Source organism: Camelus ferus, chromosome 6 (assembly GCF_009834535.1).
Source record: "Camelus ferus isolate YT-003-E chromosome 6, BCGSAC_Cfer_1.0, whole genome shotgun sequence".
Classification (NCBI taxonomy): Eukaryota; Metazoa; Chordata; class Mammalia; order Artiodactyla; family Camelidae; genus Camelus; species Camelus ferus.
In genome coordinates, this window is record NC_045701.1 from 51,695,460 (window position 1) to 51,713,636 (window position 18,177).

The 18,177-nt window shown below is 44.8% G+C and overlaps 1 protein-coding gene across 7 annotated transcripts in view; it reads right to left on the reverse strand.

Moving 5' to 3' along the window:
* CDKL1 (cyclin dependent kinase like 1) overlaps positions 1-15,987 on the reverse strand; it is a 49,161-nt gene extending 33,174 nt beyond the window's left edge. Inside the window, exons 1-2 of one of the 7 annotated variants that reach the window (XR_004320696.1) lie at positions 15,678-15,987; positions 14,716-15,010 (exon numbers count right to left, since the gene is read on the reverse strand). Coding sequence is in view for 6 of the 7 variants with exons in the window: in XM_032481984.1 (XP_032337875.1) it covers positions 14,716-14,883 (168 nt within the window). In the remaining variant the exon portion in view is untranslated. Of the gene's footprint in view, positions 1-14,715; positions 15,011-15,202; positions 15,561-15,594 lie in introns of those variants that run through there. The other 6 variants (XM_032481984.1, XM_032481985.1, XM_032481988.1 and 3 more) reach the window with 6 other exon arrangements.
* Positions 15,988-18,177: the final 2,190 nt, after the last annotated feature.

An 18,177-nucleotide genomic window follows, 5' to 3' on the forward strand; every position in this document is an offset into this window, starting at 1 on the left:
ACCACTAACAACCCCCTGTCCCTGACTGCACCCTCTGGGAGGTACACAGGCTAAGACAGTTGGTATCAGAAGTGACTCTAGCCAGCCGATCTTCAGAATGGGATTCTGGAACTGGATTCATCTTACCAGGCAGATGGCAACAAGGACCCCTCTGCTGGTGGTAAGTGGGGCAAGAGAACACCCCGGGATGCTGCAGCCACACAATCATGAAGACTTCCATCAGGGGTGGGTTTTTTGTTTTTGTTTTTCAGGGGTGGTTTTGAATGACATGCAGGTTTGACTTAGGCAACAGCAGTGGCACATGAGTGGCCTGGGGCCATGGTGACTACAGGGACTATTGAATGAGTTAACACCCGTGTTGCTAAAAAAAGAAGAGAGAAAAACGACAGGTTCAGGTTAGGAGTCTGAAGGCCTCTGCGGCAGTATTTAAAGAGACATTTCTCTCCTGCAGACACAGGGTAGACTGCGCTAAAACCGGGCTCAGGACTGTAAGAGCAGCAGAGATACAAACGAGACAGTGTACAACCTCATCGGGTCCCTTATGCCAACGTCAGGGCTCTGGTGAGAAAAGAGAGGGACCCTGGGGTCTGGAATAGGGACATTTAGGATGATGAGCCTGAAAAGCTTAAATTCTCAAATTTCCCTGAACCCGCTGGGCTGGGAGAAGTGACTTCTGCCCTTTTGCCAAAGTGAAATGCTTCCTCTCCGAGACCCTGAAATACCTCGCTGAGGCAGGTGCCTTTTCAGGAAGATGCTGCACATCCTGCCTAGGTTCTAACCCCGCCTCCTCCCGGGGCGCACAGACCGACACCTGGGATGAGGTCACAGCAGTGCCCAAGCAGGGCAATGTGCTTCTTGCTCCAGGCGGAAAGAACTGTACTCAAAGAACTGCCAGGACCAGGCTCATCTGTAACAGCAGAAATCTTGAGGGTGTTGGACTAACTCCTGACAGGGACACCCGGAGACGGTCTCTAACACGTGGCTGGTACAGCTCTCTGAAGCTCGGGCTTTCAGTAGATGTGGTGGAGATACGGGAATGGCCTTGGCTGAATATTGAGGAAGGGGTCTGGGAACTCAAGGAGGTGGAAATGTTAGAGTGGACCTATTATGTGACACTACAAAGCCTGGATTTTCTTTCCATGGGAGGCCAGAAGCCTCCCTCCACTAAAGCAGTAAGGAAGGCACAGGGAAGGAGAACCCTGGCATCTTTGAGCTCGGTGGTGGTTGTCCTTGGTAGGCTGGGTGGACAGGCTTGTTATTTGTAGGCTGGAGATGCTACCATGGAATTAGGCTCTCTGGTTCCAGTGGGAGTGATAGGATTCCAGAGTGACTGAGACCAGGTGCTGAGAGCAGCAAAATAGACATTTTGACCATTATGGGAAGTGAGGCCAGATGCCTTTTCTCCCAGAAATCTGTGCTGAGGACAAATTACAGATAGGAACTCACCATGGAGTTCTTATACGTGTAACAGAAGGGCGCCTGGCAGGTGTGCAATTTGACTTCAAGAAATGGAGGCATGGCAGGCAGAAGATTGACATCAACTGTCAGAATGGAAAACTGCAGTCCTCACCCAGTTTCTAGATCTAAGTCAAGTTTGCAGACCAAAGCGGTGTTGATTGAGTCACCTTGCCAAAGGACCCTGCAATGCTACTACAAGTACTCCTCAATCCTTTCCCAAAGGGGTCTGTGGCCACTCACCAGAGTAGCTGGGGAAAGGGAAATACCCATACCTTCCAAAGGCTGTGGCTACAAAGTCTGAGGTGGCACTGATATCTGGGGACTCAAAATGCTATCATGGCCCCAGGTTAGAGTAATGCCTCCCAGTGGACCTAATGGGTCCACGGAGCCATGTTCGAGATTATTTCATCCACTCCCAAGCACAGGATTAGGATGGATATACATGGGTTCCATGAGCTTTGAAGTAAGAGCCAATATGGCAGAAAGGGCCAAACAGAAGCCCTGAAATTGCACACCCTCGCAATGCAACTCTGGCCAAAACAGTAACCCAGAGGCAAAATCGCATCCCAGGAGTAACTGAAGAGGTTAGCACCACCATCAAAGATTGAGAGGATGCAGGAGTGGTGGTCCCCATCATGTCCCTAGTCAGCTCAGCTGGTAGATAACTATGAACTCAACCAAATCGTAGGTCCAGGTGCAGCTGCTGAGCCAGGTATGGTCTCTCTCCTGGGACAGATCTACAGTCTCTGGCACTTGGCATGGAACTACCGATCTCATGAGTGTACTCCTTGCAATCCCTGTCAGTAAGGAGGATCAAATCAGTTCACATTTGTGGGCTGGACAGCAGTTCACATCCATCGTCTTGCCCAAGGCCTAGGTTCCCTGTGACAAAAAGTCCGGAGGGACCTTGATCATCTTGACATTCCACAGAACATCAGGCTGGTCCACTGCATTGATGACATCAAGCTAATCGGACTTCCTGGGGGGCAGGAAATGACAAGCACTCTAAATGCCCAATTAAGACACAAGTGTGCCAGAGGGTGGGAGAGAACCCTGGGAGGCATGGCACATGGGCAATGTTCTAAGGGTCCCCTTGCATAATCCATAGAATTGCTTCAAGGTAGCCTAGCATACATTCTAATGAATGAATCAGTATAAAATGTTTATGGCATATAGTATTACAGTCATATTCATAATACAGTATTGGAAACATTGTTACATTAAAAAAAACACTTACTTGTGATGATAGGCTGATATGCAGTTTCTCCCATTATGGGAGAGAGAGGGATACTGTACGGTAATGTAATTCTTTGAAAGCAAAGTTATAAGACAGTAAGAAAATTAATACATTATTAATTTTATATTAAATATCACTCACCTTATGTATGGACAGACTAACAGCTACATATATTTTCTGCATTCATGACACACTTAATTTTTTCTTAATTTTTTCAATATTTCTAGGTTACGTAGCTCATCTGCAAGTTTATCAATTGTTGCAAAAATTTTTCCAATATATTTATTGAAAAAAAGCCATGTTTAAGTGGATTCAAACTTATACATGGGATGCACAGTTCAAACCCATGATGTTCAAGGGTCCACTGTCTTAAGTGTAAAAAGGAAATTACAGAATAGTACACATAACATGACAGCTTTTTTATCTGTTTTTTAAAAGGAAATATGTGTCCTTGTATAAGCACAGGAACCCTCTGGACTGACACACGAGAGACTGAGGTTGTTTGGGGGGGTGAATGGAGAGTGGGGGGCAAGGCAGGTTTCTTTCCACTTCACATTCTCTGTGCCTTCCGTTTTGTTTTCTTACATAAGCATATATCACTGTATCATGCAAATGGTTTTAAATGATTTTAAGTCTCTTCACTATACTGTAAAGCCAACACAAATATTTTGAAGTTAGTTTCAGAAAGCCAGTTAATATATCAAATTTGTGGGGTGGAAAAGCCATTTTCATGATTTTAAAAAGCCATTTAATTTTTATTACCATTTCCAGTCTAGAGGAAAATATTCCACACCCCTCATGGTGTTTGCTAGGAATCATTAACACTCTCTTTTGGTAAAGGAAAGCTGCCTTGTTTCCACGTTTCCTCCAAATGCCAAGAGCCCCGTGGCAGACACCCTAGCTAATGGCTTCATTGTGGAGAAGGCTAGAGAAGGAAAGGAGGTGACGTATGGAGGGGAGGAGTATTGAAAAAGCCGGAATCACAGGTGGAAAGGTGGAGGGGGGCCTGAGGTTTACCTATTTGAGGTTTGCTGCAGACAACAGGGATGGAACAGAACTCGCCAGGCTGGTCCTCTGGCCAGAGACCTGGGCTCAGATGTCGCCTGCATTCCTCTCAAGGCCCAGCACAGGCTAAGGATGTGAACAGCAGGTGCTCAATCTGCTTTACTGACTAATAAAATTTTTGAAAAGTACTAGGAAGGAAGCGGTAGTACAAACGTAAGCAAAATGTCAATTAACCATGACACGGCCAAAAGCTCATGCAGCAATATACTGACAGTTATAGACAAGTTATCTGCTTGGTTTTTATGTACAGTTGATAGTGTCAGTTGGTTTAGAAACTCACCTTTCATTATTCTAACAAAAAGAGAAATGGGGTTCAAAGATTTTCAACCGGACAATTTTACCCCAAAGCACTTTTACTACAGTGCTCTTAAAGTTAATAAGTAATAAAGAAGATTAACAGTTAGCAAGAAAACATGCCTTGTTGAAAGCAAATCTGTGGCCTAAAACATCAATCCTGCCAAGTAAAAAGGTGAATTAAAAACATTAAAACGATTTAAAGTGAAAGGCACAAGCCTAGCCCATTAAAAACATTTTCCATTCCACACAAAAAGTACTATTTTCCAGTGTGGTTTGACTGTTTGATAATAACCATATGTAACATAATTGTCTACTATTTTTTTTTTTGCTGGAAATAAAAATAAGTGGCAAAAAAGCAATGGTATAATTATATTTCTTGTCAGTGTCCACTAGAAAATCCCTTATTCAGCCTCCTCCTGCTCTATGATACTTTACTTTCTAGAGCGAGGTGTGTGGCAGGCTGTGTGGAAGAGTTTAGGGCTCTGCCGGATAGTTGGTATGTGCTTAATCTCCCTGCAAACTCGGTATCTTTACAGAGGTAACGAGCCAGCTTGTTGATTTCTGCTTCTTTTGTTCCTGAAGTACGCTCGTGGCAGCTTTATCACTTAGGTGCTCACAACCTGGCAGGAACACAATCTTTCTAGATAAACACACTGTGAGTTAAGTCAAAAAAATCTAATGAGAAAATAAAACAGTCTGTTACTATTTGCAGTTAGTGTGTTATCTTGCAAAAATAAAATCAAACAGGTCTCCACTTGTTGAACAAATACAGAGAGAGGATGATAAGGAGGTTTGTTTGGTTTCCATCACTGTGGACAAGGGAATGCTCGGCTTTGTCCTCCATGCCACTGACAACCAGTTTCCATAAACTCCCAACATCTACATACATTAGCCATGAACTTGGAGGGGTCGGATCTGTCAGCCTCTAGTGAGAACATCCGCATGTGATGAAAGCTGTAAAATCCAAGGGTCCCAAACTGAGCCTGAAGGCCAAACATGTCTGCAGATGTGTTTTGTTTGGGCTGAATGGTGTTTAATCTTTTTTTAAATTATATGTCAACATTTTAAAGTCACATTCCATTCTCACTAAAAGGAATCGGGCCTCCTTGGAGAAATGGCTGATTCTAGAGCTGGGGCAGGATGCCCCTGGAACATTCTGTCACACCCCACAGACAAGAAGTACACTAGGAATGACAGGCATCCGTCAGACAAAGAGCTGAGTCCCAGGAGCCCCAAGCGGCCAAATGCGTGACAATCTGAGATTCAAAAAGAATGACAGTGATGGTTTGTAACATGCTGAATTTTTTAAAATCCAGAATTCACAGTGATACTAAAAAGTGTGTGTATAAGGGGCAGGGGATGGGTGGGTGAAAAAAGCTCTTTTTTACAGAAAAACTGTAACTAACGAATGTAGAAAGAATTGGTGAAAAATCATCATTTTACAATAACTCATTATAATTGATTTAGGCAAGGATCACTGAGTGACCGCTGTTAGGGGACAAGGTAGTCACACAGATTCAAAGAGTCACCCCACAAACTACTTATTAATTATAAAGGGGAAAATATTTCCTTACAATTGAGAAACATGACAGACCCATCTTGACCAAGAGATTTAAGCTGAGAGCACCGATTATGGGACAAACTGACATGATGCACTTCCTGATGAGAAGCAGTGTGAGGGACACAGCCTCACCCATGTGTGTGCTTCCTAACAACATCTACCCTACATCAAAGCACGTGGAAACAGTCGGACTCATGCTGAGGCACACTCTGCAAAACAACTGACCTGGGCGCTTCAAAAATGCCTGTACCATGAAAAACCAAACAAAGAATTAAAAAGTTAGAGAAACGTTTTAAGTTAAAGGAGACTAAAGAGACATGGCAATTAAATGCAGTGTATACTCACTGATTAGATCCTGGCCAAAAAATACATATATATAATAAATACATTATATATGTATTATTGGGACAATGTTAGAAATTTGAGCACAGACTGTATATTAGATAATAGTATTGAGTCAATGATAAATTTCTTGAATGTGGAAATCATTCTGTGGTTACACAGAAAAATTTCTTTGTTCTAGGAGAATCACGCTGCATGCTTAGGAAAGATGTATGTGCGTCAGCCAAAAAAGTATATGTGTGTGTGTGACAGAGACAGAGAGACGAGAAAGGAAACAATTGTAACGATTAATGAATCTAGTTAAAGATATGCAAGTAGAGGGGTGGGTATAGCTCAGTGGTAGAGCGCATGCTTAGCATGCACGAGATCTTGGGTTCAATCCCTAGTACCTCCAACAAAAAAAAAATGTGGGTAGTCATTATATTATTCTTTCCTCTTATCTATATTTTCAAATTTTTTCAAAACAAGAGTTGTGGGAGGAAAACCCAGGAGATTGATATAAAATTCTGATTTCTGGCTTTTAAAAATAAGACTCTGAGAAGTCTAGCTCCCCGGGCTTGCAGCCTGTGAGCTGAGCAGTGGCCATTGAGACAGTCTCGTCTTCCCTAGTCCCCACTGCTCCATCTTGTCTTGCATTCAGCCTGCATCACTTGTTCATGTTACCCGTGCAATACCCCACAGACATCTAAGTTTGTAATCTCCTATATACCATAACAGAGAATGCTGAGCATGGTTAAAACAATTAACAGAAGTATGTTACTAATCCATTTCAATAAGCCAACTAAGCAATATGAAGAGAAGGGACCTAAAACGGCACCGATTAGCAACAGCAGGACTAGATTCTTAAAGATGTCACAGGATTTCCCATTTAGACTTTTACTGAGTTGGGAAGTACTATTCAATGAATATTGGGGCATTATTCCTTCAACCAATATTGCGGGAGCAGAAGCCTTTAGAAAGTATGACCACTCTGATTAGATCCTTGTGCAAGGGAGCACTGACATGGTGTTTAGCATTCCATGGAATGGGACCTGGCACAAGAACACATGGGATTCAGCACTCAGTGCTTTGAAAAACAAGGAACCTTGACAGTCCTTCCCACAGCATGTCACCGTCACCAGGATGGTAATTTGCCCAGCAGTGTTTCTGATCTGATATTTCAAAACAGGGGAGACCCTGTGAAGTCTTCACCTACCACACCTCCCCTTGGTACCAGCATTCGTGTTTTAGCCCCACCCTTCTGCGTCCCCACCTGTGCCTTTCTCTCTCCTTTGCCACTGCTCTCTTTGCCCCTCAACTTTCCTGCCCTTGCACCCTGAAGGCTGCTTGACCTCTGTTAGATATCTGTCCCAAGAACACTCTGCTCCCCTCGGTAGTAAGTCAGCGCAGCAATGCCAAACAGAGACATACATCACAGTGACCAGGTGGGCGGGGCTCCAAGAGGCACTGGAGCTTGCAAAGTCACCCCACGGCTTTGACACCGAGCAGAAACTGCAGTTCCCAACTGTGGCGCCTGTCCCTGTGCAGTCACACAGCCCACCGCCTTACTGGGAGTTACTGAGCAAAACAGGGAACACTCTGAACACTTGGTAGGTTGCTGTTCATGATTAATTACAGTCAAGTACAGTGTGTTTCTGACACAGGACACACTCAACATCCTCACTTTCCCATACCCCGTAGACCTTTTTTTCTGTATTTGTCACCCAAAGGAGTCTTTCTACACAACTTTTCCTAGTCATCTCCCAATGAAATGTTAATTCCACAAATATACAGTGCATTTCTGTATGTACTGTATGCATATCTGTGCTTTATACAATGAAAAAGTTAGGACCCCCCCAACTGCCAAGAACCAATATTTATCCTCTTCTGGGGTGACACTGTTCTCATTAAGAATGCATGAACTTTATTGTAATGTTTACAGTAAAGTTTTAAATGGACATTTTCCCCCATGCTCAACTTTGTTGATAGCAAACCATAACTTTCTCCCTACTAAAATAATCTCCAGGGTTATGGAATAAGAACTGGAAAGAACTGCTATTCCAGCAAGAATCCCAGGCTTCCATGAAAGCCACGAGTCTCAGGCCCTGCCAGAGGCAAGGGCAGGATACACCCCGAGGAGCAGTCACTGGGGGACTTAAGAGTACAGCGTTTGGTGTAACATGATGGTTCTGACGTGTGGGAGCAGCAGGGCATGGATGTGGGGACAGACAGAACTGTGTCTGCATCCCAGCTTACTAACCAGGAGGCCACAGCAAATCATTAATCATTGTAAATCCGTTTGTAAACCCGATAACAATACCCACCTTCTAAGGTTGTTACAAGTGTAGTTTTGCAGCCTAGTAACGATCCTTGGCACTGCACCCAAGACCACAGGGTTACCAAACGGCAACAGAATTCCTTCCCCTTGTTGTTGCTCTTGCTTTTCTCATCTTCTGGAGGGAGATAGTCACAGCCTTGACCGATGTTGGTCTGGTCTACTCTAAGGCCCCTGTACCACCTGCCACACTGCCCATCGTCTGCCCAGGCACCTCATAGCTGCTGGCTGGAATTCCTTGGTTCCTCTTCCAATAATTCTACCACTTGCATCCCAAAGAGACAAGGTCCAGCAGCACAGAGGCTTGAGACCTTAGTAATACAATTATTCCGGGTTGGTTGGCTCATGTTTGTTTTGAGCCACACAGTTCTTTTCTTGCTGGACACACAGATATTCCCCAGAGGGGCTGGACTGGGTTCAAGTACAGCCACCTACTTTATGCAGAAACAGCGCCCACTTCCCAACATGGGTCTGTGACGCCAGACTTCTTGATTTAAGGGGATTTCCTTTCAGGGACTTTGCCTCTCTCTGTAACCTGGCTTCTGTCATGTCACCATCCCACCTCCTATCCAGAATATCTTTATATGCTTGAACCCTAGTTATGGAAAGCGGTTGAATTCTTTCCTGAAGGGTTCATGGGTCATATGCAAATCAGATGCGATACACCCTGGTGCAAGAAGTTCTATGCCAATAGCTTTAAGACAGCTGTGGGTCCTGCTCCAAAAAGATTAAGGACAATATATGGAAAGAACCTAGCAATGTTCCAAATAGAAGAAAAGGCAGTCTAATCTCCTAGCTGGTCCATGAACTGGCCTTCTATTATCCTATAATAGCTATTTTTGGTCATGGTCCATGTTAGTCACTCAAAGTCCCAGCACCAGGAACTCTCTCCTTCCACTAGCATGTGAATTTCTCCCATATTAAAAACAACAACTTCAAAAACTCTCAACACCACATCCTTCTAGGCACATACTGCCCCATTTCTTAGCTCCCTTTTATAATAAAACACCTCAAAAGAGTTGCCTCTGTCACTGTCTGCATTTTGCTCTTCTCACCCTCTCCTGCATCCTCTGATAAAGCTTTCATTCCTACCGCTCTACCCAAACAGCTCTTGTCAGGATCTCAAATGATTCTCATGTTTTCAAAGCCAACAGTAAGTCTGTACTAGTGGTAACCTTTGACACCACTGGCCATCCCCCTCATTATTAAAACATTTTCTTGACTCAGCTTTTAAGAACATTGCTCTTGGGATTTGCCTGCCTCGAGATCACCTCCTCTGGCCTCCTTCACTGGTCCCCCAGCTTCCCGACCTCCAGGTGCTGAGGTCTCTCCCCCACAGTGATAGCATGCTGGGGGTATCTAAACCTCATGGCTTTACATGCCATATGCTGCTATCTCCCCACTTCACATCTCCAACCTGGACTTCTCCTTGAATGCCCGACTTGTGCATCCCATTGTCCACTTGACAGTCTCCTTGGATTTGCACCTCAAACATAACATATCCAAAGCAAAATTCTTGACTTCCTTTCCCCTGGATCTGCACCCGGGTCTCCCTGTCACAGTCAATCATCTCTTCGTTCTTCCAGCTATTCAAGTCGAGAACTTTGGGGTTGTTCTTGATTCCTCATCCAAACATCAGATTCCTATGTGCTCTTCTCTCAGAATAAATCTTGAATCTGACCACCTCCACCGCTGCCACTCTGACCCACATCCCATCACATCACACATGGATCACACCAACAGCCTTCTAAAGGATCTTCCTGTCCGTGGAGCTGGAGCAACCAGCAGTTAGAGGAGTCCTCTTAGAATGTAAGTCATGCCCAGGCGTCCCTCTGCTCAAAACCATCTGATGGCTCCCATCTCATTCAAAGTAAAACCCACAGCCCCTACCATAGCCCACAAAGCCCTCAGGTCTGACATCCTTGTCTCTCTGAATTCATCTCCTATGACTCTCAGCCTCGCTTACTCTGCTCGAGATGCGCTCATCTCTTTGCTCCTCTAGAAAAACACCAGAACGCCCCTAGAACACATCGTGTAATCTTGCCTTGGGGCCTCTGTCTTACTATTCCCTCTACCCAGAATGCTTTCCCCCTGAGTAGCTGCAGGAGTCACCCTTCCGTGTTTCCTCTGGTCTCCAAAACTCATTCATCAGAAGGGCTTTTCCTAATGACACTATATAAAAAACCAAGCCCCTCCATCACCTTCTACCCTTTTACCCCGCTTCATATTTCACCACTTGATGTATAATCATTTGTTTACTGTTAGTCTCTACTTATTTGTGAGGACAGGAGCCAAGGACAGTGCCTGGTACACGGCAGGAGTTCTGTAAAAACTTGCCAAATGAAGAACACATGTCAACTATCTCGCACACAGGTGTCTCATCAAAAACACCGACTGAAGTTACTTCCTTCTTGTTCTTTGCCACAATGGAAAGTGAGTCTGAGAAAGAGCAGGATGGGTGCTTCGAGCTCTGGTACTGCAGTATAATTTTATTACTGTCACTAGAATGGTACTTAATTTGTTCTTAGAGTCGAGTATGAACTGACTAATTTTAACTGGGGCAACTGTTTATTTTTCTAAAAGTCTAATTCTGTACACTGGAAAAAATAAGATTCAAAATTAAAACATTAAACGGTTGACTGCAGCAGGACCTTTTGGTGAAGAGTGAATTATATTTAACTTAGGAAGCAGTTTATTAGTACAAATACTGAACTGGTCTCATAAAAATGTGTCACACTTCTCTTTCCCCCCAAAATGGCAAGAAATAATGCTGTTTGAAAAGTATTTTAAATTTTCAGAAAAAAATGCTTTTTGGTAATAATAATCATCTTCAAAAGCATTTACTGATGGACAGTCACATCTTCACGTATACTTTCACATCAAGAGTGGTAAACACTGTAGATGTGCTGCCTTGACAATTATGCAGTTGACTACTGGACAATTCACTCCCATGACCTTATCTGCTTAATGGAAACAACTATAATTTTTAACAGTCCAATAGCAACTATTAGCAGTTGCTTTAAATTGTTAAATAAATGGTTTTAAACTAACACAACATTATAAATCAACTATCTTTCAATTTAAAACAAAAAGCAAAGAACAAAACAAACATACACACAAGGAATTCTCTGAGGATAGGTACAGGCCAAATTCTATTATAATATAAAATCCAAGGGACCATTCAGTTCTTTTGTAGTATTAGTATTTCATTGTATCAGATATAGATCCTATAACTGGGACATCATCTGATCTGGGGAGTCCTGCTGTTTCCAGATACAGTATTAACTTTCATGAGAATGAGACTGTAGAAAACAAGTATCTCCATTTTCATCAAGGGACAGTGAAATGAGAAAAATAAGGGCATTGATATCACACACACACACACACACACACCCAGAGAATGTATACACACACACACACACACACAGATGTTTTTAGTTGTCAACTACTCTCAGGAAGACTGTGCTTTTCTCCTAAAATTGTGTCTTTCCTAGTTTTTAAAAAAATATTGAAACACCCTTCTTTTATGAAGTGATGGTGACAAACTGGTTTTTTAAAATGCTAACCACCCAATCTGTAAAAAAAAAAATTTTTTTTTTTTTAATTTTATTGGTTCAGGAAATTCAAAAATCTGCAAGTGACAACTTTCTAATAAAAACATTTTGGCTGGCTTCCCTCTTTTCAGGAGAAAGCCAAACTCCTAGGCCTGGCAGTGGAAGTCTTCTACATCTGGTCCTAATCTACCCTTCTTGCTTTTCTTATCATAATAGGAGTGGTCTGGGGGTCAGCCCCTGCCTGTTCTCACCTGCTAAGGTCACTGAGGTACCTTCAGCCTCAGTCTGCCTAGTTCCTGACCTTAGCAGGGGTCATTAACAGCCCGAGTTCTGCAAGGGGTGGGGAAGGAAACCCTAGCAACTCACACTCACTGAGCCCCTGAGCCCTTGAACCTGGGCCCACAGAACCACACCTGGCTCCCAGTTTAGTATTGCCCTTCCACGGGCTCTGGAGCTCTGCTTGGATGCAGCTCAGATGGGACCCTAAAACACCAGCCTAGACCTCACCAGTTTCCTGTTCTCAGGGATAACATGTCCCCTAGGGGCAAGCTCTAAACACCAAAGGCCACCTGGGACCAAGATGCAGCTATGTGCTAACCATCATTTATCCCAGGGCCACACCTGTATTCCAGGAAATTCCTCACATCCCCTCCTCTGGATGCTGGCTTCCTTTTCTTCTCTCTTCTCCCTTCCTGTCAGCAACCAGCAGGCATCCTGGCTATGACTTTGGGTTTATTACCTGTGTTCTCTCAATATATTGCTTTCCACTTACGTACCTCTTCTTAGGAGAGACTGTCTGCTCTGAATGCCTTATCTCTCATTCCGTGTCTCCCCAAACATTTCAAAGTCTAGTTCAAGCATGCCTCTAAACACTTTATCTAGAGGGTTTGTGCCTAGCATGGGGCCACAAGGTGAATGACACAGGCTGTGCCCTTTGGGAACCAGTCTGTCGGGAGTGAGAGCTGTAGGGAAATTCATCTTCCACCAGTTAAACGTCTGAAAGACAGGATGTACAACTTTGTATAAATATTGTTTTAGGCACAAGGGGCCCCCCCAAATATTTACTGAATAGAAAAATGGAGAAAACATGATTTCATTGAACAAACCCTCAATTCATTTATTCAGCAAATATTTAAGCATCCATTATGTGTCAGAAATATTGCAGAATTCGAAAAGTCAGGGCTTTGAAGGGACAGGCTCGACCCATAATCTAGCCCCATCACCTCATATGGATCAGGGGAGTCTACAGCTGTGCACTTGATTTTGGGGGATGGTTTGCTGTGAGCTTTGAAACCAGGCTCCTGTGCACACAACTCTATCCTTCAGGGGACATCAATGTTCAGCTATTCAAGAGACCACATCTGACTTCCTAACTTAGTGGCAACACCTACCCTTCCTAAGAGCTTATTTTGTTAACATCTTTTTTTCAATCCAACAATAACATTTATTGGAGGCGTATTATATGCCAAGCGGTTGATACAGAAGCAAGGTCCCCATCCTGAAGGAAGTGAATTAATTCAGGGACTAACCTTGTAAACACAGTATTGCTAAAGAATAGTGAGAGGTTTCAGAGAGGCACTCACAGGTGACCTTCAGAATAGGAAAAAGAGTCTCTCTCCACTAGAAACAGACTGTCTTTCCTTTGGAGTAAACGGACCCTTCAAAATATAACTCTCACCTTCTCTACGGAAGGCCTGAGAAAGTGAAAAACGCCCACAAGCCCCAGAGAAAGGGTGAGACCCTGTCCCTGCGTGGAGGGGGAAGGGCGGGACACCCAGGCAGTGGGATGGCAAACACTGCTGGTCTCGCTCCTTCGTCAGGGAGCACTTCACTGGGGCTTTGGAAGGGGCCTTCCCAGAACTGACAACATCCTGCTAGGAAAAAAATGTCCTAAACCCAAAAACAGAACGTTTTCCTATTACCCACTCATTAGAATTTATCCAAAGCCCACTACATCCCACTCAGGGTCCTTATCGCAATAACCCCATGCACTAGATTCATGGGGGAAAGGAGACTTTTGGAGAGGCCTGGAGAAAACGGAGAAGCAAAGGTGAGAGAAAAATCCCCTGGATGTTCCACTCCTCTCCCACGAGGTTGCTCTTTCCTTGTATAGGCAGTTATACACGTCAGAACCCAGGGGCCCTCACTGTTTCAAACCAACCTGAACTGTGAAAGTTAATCCCACTGTGTTCATTACATGTCGCATTCTACGTAGGGTAGGATTTGGGTTTCATACTTACAGAAATTAAGAAAAGAAGGAAAAATACTTTCCTTCTTCATTTCCATGACAGGAAAAAAATACTTTCAGCTTCTAATAAACAACTTTCCCCCTACCTCTGATATGGCCTCCTAGAATTAACTAGAGAACATTTTTAAAACGATCATTTCACTTCTTTAAGAAAAATCAGTCTAGAGACAAGACATTGTGATGCTCAGCAGTAGCTAAATGTGAGAAGAAAACCTGTCAGCTTCCCAACAGTCTGAAAACAGATGAATGATTAATTCTCTTCGCAGACTGAGAGTGTTATTAGAAGATAGCCTAGAAGCTTAAAAGTCATGAATGCTAGCAGACTTGAGTTGTGGGAAGTTACTGTACTAGCAAAGTTGATGGCTCCTGAAGAACCAGATCTACAGGTGACATGGAAAAGCAGCCACTGGGAAGAAAAACAAAATACCTCACAGCATCTCTGAAAGTGAATACATTTCCCCGCACTTGGGGCTCCGCTTTCTAACTCATTATATAATTGGTGACTTGTGCACAGACATCCTATTTGTGTCACTGAGGACAAAAGTCCATGAAGGAAAGAGATGTAACCACATCTCAAGGCATTTATTTAACATAACACGACCCAGTTTCATTTTTTCAGTCCCTGAAAGAATTCATTACCTTGAGCATGCGGATTTCTCGAAGGGCGATTTTCCTTATGACAGGATCATCTTCTGATTCCAGAAACCTCTTGATGGCCACAATCTGACCCGTGTCCCTGTTTCTGCATTTGAAAACAACTCCATAGGATCCTTCGCCGATTTTCCCAATTTTTTCATACTTCTCCATCACAGAAGAATAAATCTTCTTAAAATAGGTCTTCACATAGTTTGAAAATGTCGCTGATTAAATCTTGGCAGGACCAGACTGCACCAGAGCCCCGCTCAACTATGGGTCTTTGTCAAGGACCTAGGACCTAGAACAGAACAATGGCACTTGTAAAGAATTACTAACAGACCCATTCCCTTAAAGCCTCGCCCCTCGGCAGCGGCCACGCGATCAGGGATGACAGCCTAGATTTTAGAGTTAGCTGCCTTCGGTAACCCAAGTTTAATCGTCTGTTATACACCGTGCAAGTTAAAATGTAACCTGTCATCCTAAAACGAACCGAGTTGTAAGACTATCTTTTTAATGTTCAGCTCATCCGATCTAAGACACATGAGCTGGCTGGAAGACCGGGAAGGTTAAGGGCTTCCCCGGTTCTAATATCGGGTCTCGTTTCCCTTCAGCAAGAAGACACCGCCCGGCTCCCCGCGGGGGCGGCGGCGAGCCCGGGGCGGGAGGGGAGAGCCCGGCCTGCCAGGTGCCCCGCGCCCGGACGCCCGGCGCCTCCCGAGCGGACCCGGAGCTCGGCGGGGAGCAGGGCCGCGCCGTCCCGCCGCCGGCCCCGCGGGGCCCCCTCTCCCGCCCCGCCGCCGCCGCCGCCGCCGCCGCCGCCGCCGCCGCCGCCGCCGCGCAGCCGCCACAAGGAGACCCGGCAGCGCCGCCGCGGCTTCCCACCCGCGCCCGGGCCCGCGCCGCGCATCCTCGAGCAGCGCCACGTGGAGGCCCGGCCCGCGCCTCTCTCCTCGCTCGGGACTCACGGCGCCGCGGCTGCCGGGCCTGACCTCGCTCGCGCCTCGCCGGCTCTCATGCCGCTCGGTCGCCGCCAGCCGGCCCGCGATCCCTATGGGAACCGGCCCCCGCCCCAGACCGGCCTGGGCGGGGCCGCCGCGTCCCGGCCTCCCTCCGGGACAGACCGCCGTCCTTGCTGCGGGGAAGGGCCCGGGCGGGCGGCCCTCGGGGCCCGGGAGGAGCTGTTCCGACAGTGGGCGACGGTCTCTGCACGTTCCTCTGCCGGGAGAGGAGGCCTGCACGACTGCAAACTCCTGCAAGTAGTGAAAAACGCAGCTCTGGCAGAGTCCGCCGGGAAGACGCCTGCGCTAAGCGACCCACACCCCACCCCACCCTCATCCCCACCCCACCGAGCCAGTACCACACCGTGTTAATAACTGTGATTACTCCCCTGTATTTCCCGCAAAACTGTAAACGCCTTGAGGGCAGTTTCTGTGTCTGTCCTCATCAATGCTGTAGCAGACAATAAATGACTGAATGGACGATGAACAAATGAGAGAAGGGGAGAGAGGAAAAGAGGAAGAGGACGGTACTATGACTGAAATCTGTTCAAGTCAGCACTTTCCCCCTCTAGCTTGGGAGTGGCAGCGGGGCGAGGGTCCTTGATCATTGAATTCCACTCTAACTGGGCCTTATAACGTGGGAGATGGAGGATTACAGAGCCTGCCTTGTTTTATGTTCCTTATTTCCATCCTTCTCCCAACTGGCTCCTACTTGAAATGGTGGAAAGTTAATGGATGTGGGAATTATGAAAATAGGCAATTTGACACTGGATATATTACCTCAGTACTTTACCATCTATCCCATTCCAAATGCCCAGCATCGGGATGGGTGTTTGCCCTGGAAGCAGTACCTGAAGAGAGAAAATTAGCATACTGTCTATGAAACAGGGACCAATCCGGTGCCAAGCAGAATGCCATTAAACATAAATCTGAATACCATTCAGGAAGAAGCTGGAGCTGGGAGGAGAGGGATTGGTGGCTGCCTTGAAAATGGAGTGGCATACAGATGGGGCCAGGGATGGCCTAGTGGTGGTCTGTGAACCTCTTAGAAATTGTATGCAAATGGCAACCACTGATGTGTTTTTTGTCTCTATAGCGTTGCCTCTTCCAGAATGTCATGTAAATGGAATTACATGTTATGTAACTTTTTGAAGCTAAGCTTTCATTTAACATAATATAGTTGAGATTCAATCCCTGTGTTTATCAGTAGTTACTCCTTTTTATTACTGAGGAGTGTTCCATTGTACGGATAAACCACTGTTTATCCATTCCCAGTTAAAGGACATTTAACATGTTTCCAGTTTTGGTGATTATAAACCAAGCCACTATAAACATTCATGCGTGGTCTTTTGTGTGAACATACTATTTTCATTTCTCTTGGGAAAATAATACTTAGGAGGAGTATTGCTGGGTCATACGTTAAGTATATGTTGTAAGTAATTGCCAAAATGTTTTCCAAAGTTATTGTACCATTTTACATTCCAGCCAGCAATGTTCCAATGACTCTACATCTTTGCCATCCCTTGGTATTTCAGTTCTTTTGATTCAGCCACTCTAAAACGTGGGTAAGTGGTTGCTTGTGGGTTTAATTTGCAATTGACTAACATTGAGCAGTTTTTCATATGCTAATTTGCCATCTGGATGTTTTCTCTCAAGTTCTGGAAGGTTTTTGTAAATTCCTTGGAGTTGTCTGTGTAGACAATCGTGGCATCTGCAAATAGGGAGAGTTTTCTTTCTTTTTCTTGCCTTACTGAACTTGGTACATCCTCTAGTGTAGTATCAAATAGGAGTGGTGAGAGCAGGCATCCTTTTTACTGATCTTAGGAGGAAAACGTTCAATCTTGCACCACTAGTTACCATGCGAACTAGCTTCCTTTGTAGATGCGATAGGCAGCCTCTAAGATGGCCCCTAATGACCCCTGCCTCATGGTATTCATCGTCTTGTATACTCTCCTTCCATTCAGTGTAGGCTTGATCTAATGACTTCATTCTAAGGAATAAAACATGTTTAAAGTAATGGAATATCACTTCTGAGATTAAGTTACAAAAGGGACTGTGATTTCTGCCTTGAGGATTCTCTTGTACTCTCTCACTCACTTCCTTTGACGGAATCCAGATGCCATGTTATAAGCTGCCCTATGGCAAGGAATTGAAGAGGCTGACAGACAAGAAGAACTTAGGCACTCAGTCCACCATTCGGTGAGGAATTAAATCCTTCCAACAAACTTGTAAGTGAGATTCAAAGGGGATCTCCCTGCTACCCCCACTCCAACGAGTGTTCAGATGAGATTGTAGCTCCAGCTGACAACATAAGTTCAATTTTGTGAGAGATTTGATTCAGAGGCACCTAAGTCATACCTAGATTCCTAGCCTCCAAAAATTGTGAAATAATAATCATTTGATATTTATGTTTCAGGGTTATTTGTTACACAGCAATACAGAACTATCACAAAAGCCCTTTATTAGA